Source organism: Ceratosolen solmsi, unplaced genomic scaffold (assembly GCF_000503995.2).
Source record: "Ceratosolen solmsi marchali unplaced genomic scaffold, CerSol_1.0 scaffold16, whole genome shotgun sequence".
Taxonomy (NCBI): domain Eukaryota; kingdom Metazoa; phylum Arthropoda; class Insecta; order Hymenoptera; family Agaonidae; genus Ceratosolen; species Ceratosolen solmsi.
In genome coordinates this window covers 934,402-939,192 of record NW_011948451.1, presented here as the reverse complement: position 1 = coordinate 939,192, position 4,791 = coordinate 934,402, and the positions used below count along the sequence as shown (strand labels likewise).

The following is a 4,791-nucleotide window of genomic DNA, read 5'->3' as shown; positions in this document are numbered from 1 at the left end:
ACATAATATATTTAAAATTTAAATTATTATTTCATAAGCTGAAAGGTTATATGAATGATCATAAATAAAATTCGTCATTTAAAAATAAAGTAATTTATTGGTAAAAATATATATATATTTCGGTTACTCAAATATTATAAGTACTACAAAGCCGTTTGAAACGCAGTGTATATGTTAAACTTATAAAAAAATATGAGAAAAGTTGATATATAATATTAATAAGGTAATTTATTACAATTTCATTTGACGTTTCTGTAAATTTTCTATGTATAATTTTTATTATTTATAAATGAATCTTCCAACTATACATACATATATACTCGCTCACTTCTTTTCATGTTTAATATTTTAAAATTCAAAATACAGAAAAAAAAAGTTTAAGTAACACATAAAAAAAGTTAAATAATTAAGAAGTACAGCTTAGAATATTTTATGTGGAGACACTATTACCAGCAATATTTCAATATATCGTAAAATTAAAAATACAATCTGAATCATCAATTATTATATGAACAAGTACATGTGGCATAATTCTGTAAAATGAATAATATACAATTAATAGCACAATTATTATTAAGTATCCTAGTAAACAGGTACAAATAATGTTTCATAAAATTATTGTCACCGTGTTCTGAAATCCTAGATAATTTCACGTACATATACATATATATATATATAATTTTATGAATTTTAAGCGAAGCAATATGAGTAATATAATTTGGAGTCGGTAATTCAGTAGCGATATTACTTTTTCGTCCCGGTATTACTTAATTACTGTCTTTCCTCATTGAAAAACTCACATCTCTTTACAACAATAATGTCTTCTCAGCTACAAGCATTGAGCGCTAGAGGGATACAAGCAACCTAAGACTTACGGGCGTCGTGAGGTGGATACATTGCAAAATGACGCCTAAACATCGGTCCCATAATCGGTCGCACCACTCGGGGCCCAAACATCATCGGCCTTCCAATTGGTGGCATCAGTCGTCCCGTCAGCATTGGCCTTGGAACGCAACCCTTGGAAATTTATTTATTTAAATAGCTTTGGGATTTGGTTTTCGGATTAAAATGTTTTGCGGGCTTATTATTAGGTTGCGGTCGTCCTCGTGACGACGTGATCATTTCGGGCCGGAAAATTCGGATAATTTGGAGCATCGTTCGTGAATTTGTCATTTGTTAACATTAGCGTAGCTTTAAGGTTGGCACTTGGCTTTTTAAGGTTCTTTTTCCATATACAAATTGTCTAAAAGAAATTACCCAATAATGGCCGGGGAATGGCATTCGCTCGAAATAAGTTGGAGAAAGCCGACGCTCCCTCGAAGAATCCCGTCTTTCTCGCCGATCATGCGAACGACCTTTCCTTCTCTCTCGAGACTCTCTATACTCTTTTGTACTGCAATCAAGTTTCAAATCATTCGAGTTATATAAATTAATTAGAAAATCACATCAGACGATTTTTTACCAATGGACATTTGATTTAGATTTGTAATCTTCGGATGATGTGCGCCTCCTCGTTTCGCGGCTCATACTTTTTCGGGTATCGGAGTGGCGCCTTAAACAATAAAGTTATCTCCAAAATTCACATTTGACTTTGATTTCGTTTCAATGATTCAGCTTTTGAAGGTCAGCCAAAATTAATGATAATATTTACAAATAATATCCTGTTACAGACCTTGACTCAAGTGCGCCTGACCGTGAGCTTGTGCGCTTGCCGGGACTAGGACTGCGTCGTCTTCGAGAACTCGACGATTCGGAACGTCGCCTCCGAGGACTTGAGAATTCAGAATAACGTCGTTCAGGACTCATGGAGTCCGACGGGCGTCTCTGAGGACTCATTGATTCAAAATGACGTCTTTGAGAAATCAAGAATTCAGAATGACGTTGATGAGGACTTAAAGATTCAGGACGATGTCTTTGAGAATTTGTTAATTTAGATTGACGTCTTTGCGGACTCAAAGATTCTGAAGAACGTCTTCGAAGACTCGATAAATTGGAACGTTGCGTTTGAGGACTCGAGGATTCCGATCGACGTCTTGTTGGACTTAAGCATTGAGAACGACGTCTTCGAGGACTCGAGCATTCGGAACGACGTCTTCGAGGATTGGAAACATCAGAACGACGACTTATAGGACTCGATAAATCAGAATGACGCCTTCGAGGACTCCATAAATCCGATCGACGTCTTCGTGGGCTATAAGATTCTGAACGACGCCTTCGATGGCTTGATAATTTCGAATGACGTCTTCGAGAACTCGATGATTCAGAACGCCGTTTTCGAGGACTCGAGGATTCAGAACGCCGTTTTCGAGGAGTCGAGGATTCAGAACGCCGTCTTCGACAGTTGGAAAATTCAGAACGCCGTCTTCGAGAGTTCGAAAATTCAGAACGCCGTCTGCGCGGGCTCGAGGATTCAGAACGACGTCTTTGAGGACTCGAGGACACTGAACGACGACGACGATGGCTCGAAGATTGTGAACGACGTCTACGATGGCTCGAAGATTGTGAACGACGCCTTCGAGTGCTCGAAGTTTGTGAACGACGTCTACGAGGACTTGATGATTGAGAACGACGCCGTTGAGAGCTCGAAAATTCAGAACGATTTCTTTGCGAACAGGAGAATCCGGGGCGACGCTTCTGAGTACTTGTGGATGTAGAGCTACGCCTGTCATTATAAGATGGCGAATGATCTCTTGAATGATTTCTAGTTGCAGAATTTTGTTCAGAATCGTATTTATTATCTAGAAAAGGAGAAAAATGAAAAAATAAAAAGAAATTGTTTTAATGATGCATCTTACCACGGTAATAATTACAAATTTTTTACCATATTACTTTACACGAAATATACGTCGTTTAATATTTATTTCTGAATTATTGATATGAAATATATAAAACAGAATTATTATATTATGCGTAATGATTGTAATCTCACCTATTACTAGTTTTCTAGTTAGTTCGATAGTACGATGTTCTTCAATTTCTTGTGATATCTCTTCTGATTTTTTAATTTCCTCTCGATCAAAGATAGGTTTTATCCCTTCTCCTATTGCAATATTTAAAATTCATTTATTTTTCTATTTTAAAATATTATAATCCTATATAAAGTACATTCTTGTCTCATACTATAGTATATTAAATAGTGAATCTTTGTCATCATTACTGACTTATTAATTACCTACGGCATTTTTTCTTTCTAAATCATTAGACATTTACATTACATTATATTAATTATATATATTTTTTTTTATAACATATTATAATTATAATCAGCGGATAATGAAAGTAAAATAAAATTAGAAAAGAAAGATTTTTACATGAAGTATGATGAAAATAGTTGAAATTACATTTGGAATTTTCACTTGAAATAAAAAGGGTTTATTCTAATAAAATCAAGAAATTTTCTACATTATTTTCCTCGAATGTTTTCTATTTTTTTTTTTTTTCACAGCTTATATTATTCGTAAATCATTCGTAAAATATGTGATGAATTATTCAAATTTTATTTGCAAGCAAAGCTTATAATTAAATATATTTTTAAATAATGTGTATTAAACAGAATTAATCGGAGCATTTACCATGTCTTCTTGTCAGTATTATTTCATTAGCATTTACATTGTCAGTTTGAGACGAAGCAGTTTCCGTTATATGCCCAGAAAGATTTCTGTGAATCGTTATTTTAATTTTTCGTAACTCATCCGAATCAATTGTCTGCGATCTTTCAGGTCCATTAAAAGTACTTTTAAAGTCTTTGGACGAATGACGACTGAAATATTGTAATTCTATTTAACGCAACCCAAATCAACAAACATGGTACATCGATTATTATTGTCTATATATGCATGAATGTTATTAGCCATTATCAGCTAAATTGATAATGTAAACATTAAGAAATCAAACACAATGCGAAAATACAAAATAGAGAAAGTTATTTCTTCGTTTAATTCTAAACAATAATAGATGTAATGAAAAACAATTTAAATCAATTTAAACTCATACAACTGGGTAAATGAATAAAAAATTTTTTTATAAATACTCACCAAGTAATATAATAATTCAACAAATAATAATAAAGCTTTATCTTGTCATGAATTTATCGAAGAAGCAATATATTTTCAATAAGGTATTAAATTTTGCAAACATATCGATATTTACTCACTTATCAGGTTGAAAATTTTGTTCATTAGTTTCGGACGTAGAAGAACTACTACATGATTCTTCAGAGCTACTTCGACTTCTTCTTTTGCTATGATTTTTACTAGACGATCTTCGATTCCATTGTAGTTCATGATGTGAAACTCTTTTTACACCATCGTTATTTTTATGAAGCTTACTATGCTCCTTTTCTTTCTCTCTTTCCTGTTGTTTCTCTAAAGCGAGCTTACTCTTATTCTTCTCACACTCCTTATTATTGTAAGAATCGAATTCGCCTCGTTTCCTCATGACGGCAACAGTCGATTATAGCATTAAGATTATGGCGCTTATAACAATTCTTCAATATATATTCTTATTTAATCAAGCTCTTGTTATTTCGATAACGATGTGCGAATATTGCAGGACTGTAAGTTTCAATTTGGATTAATTGCCGAGGTAACAACACACCTATTAATCTTGAAAACGAAACACCACTAAAAGCTCTTCTTGGATTATAATTATTCCGAGCTTGAAGCGAGACTGACAGGAACAAAGTAAGACCTCTAGTTAAGGTCATCTCATATTGTAGAATATGATCCAAAATAAAAGCTGAGTATTAATTTGATCGTATTACCTTACGCTTGTCACGATACACACACGCAC

The 4,791-nt window shown here is 33.5% G+C and overlaps 1 protein-coding gene across 1 annotated transcript; it reads right to left on the bottom strand.

Annotated features, from left to right (window-relative positions):
* Positions 1-588: 588 nt before the first annotated feature.
* On the bottom strand, positions 589-4,437 carry LOC105366629 (serine/threonine-protein kinase PRP4 homolog). Its single transcript, XM_011505128.1, has 9 exons — positions 4,380-4,437; positions 4,154-4,294; positions 3,573-3,776; positions 2,930-3,040; positions 2,541-2,738; positions 1,673-1,961; positions 1,463-1,552; positions 1,258-1,393; positions 589-1,017 (listed from the first exon to the last, which is right to left on the bottom strand). The coding sequence occupies exons 1-9, from the start codon at positions 4,435-4,437 to the stop codon at positions 865-867; spliced, it is 1,380 nt and encodes a 459-aa protein (XP_011503430.1). The 3' UTR covers positions 589-864.
* Between the last annotated feature and the right edge of the window lie 354 nt (positions 4,438-4,791).

Excerpts from the sequence above, each read along its gene's own strand:
- LOC105366629 (XM_011505128.1), bottom strand. The coding sequence starts at position 4,437 with ATGAGGAAACGAGGCGAATTCGATTCTTACAATAATAAGGAGTGTGAG. Across the intron at positions 4,295-4,379 it reads GGAGTGTGAGAAGAATAAGA|AGTTTCACATCATGAACTAC; the intron begins GTAAGCTCGCTT and ends TGGTGTAAAAAG. Across the intron at positions 3,777-4,153 it reads CAAAATTTTCAACCTGATAA|AATTACAATATTTCAGTCGT; the intron begins GTGAGTAAATAT and ends TGCGTTAAATAG.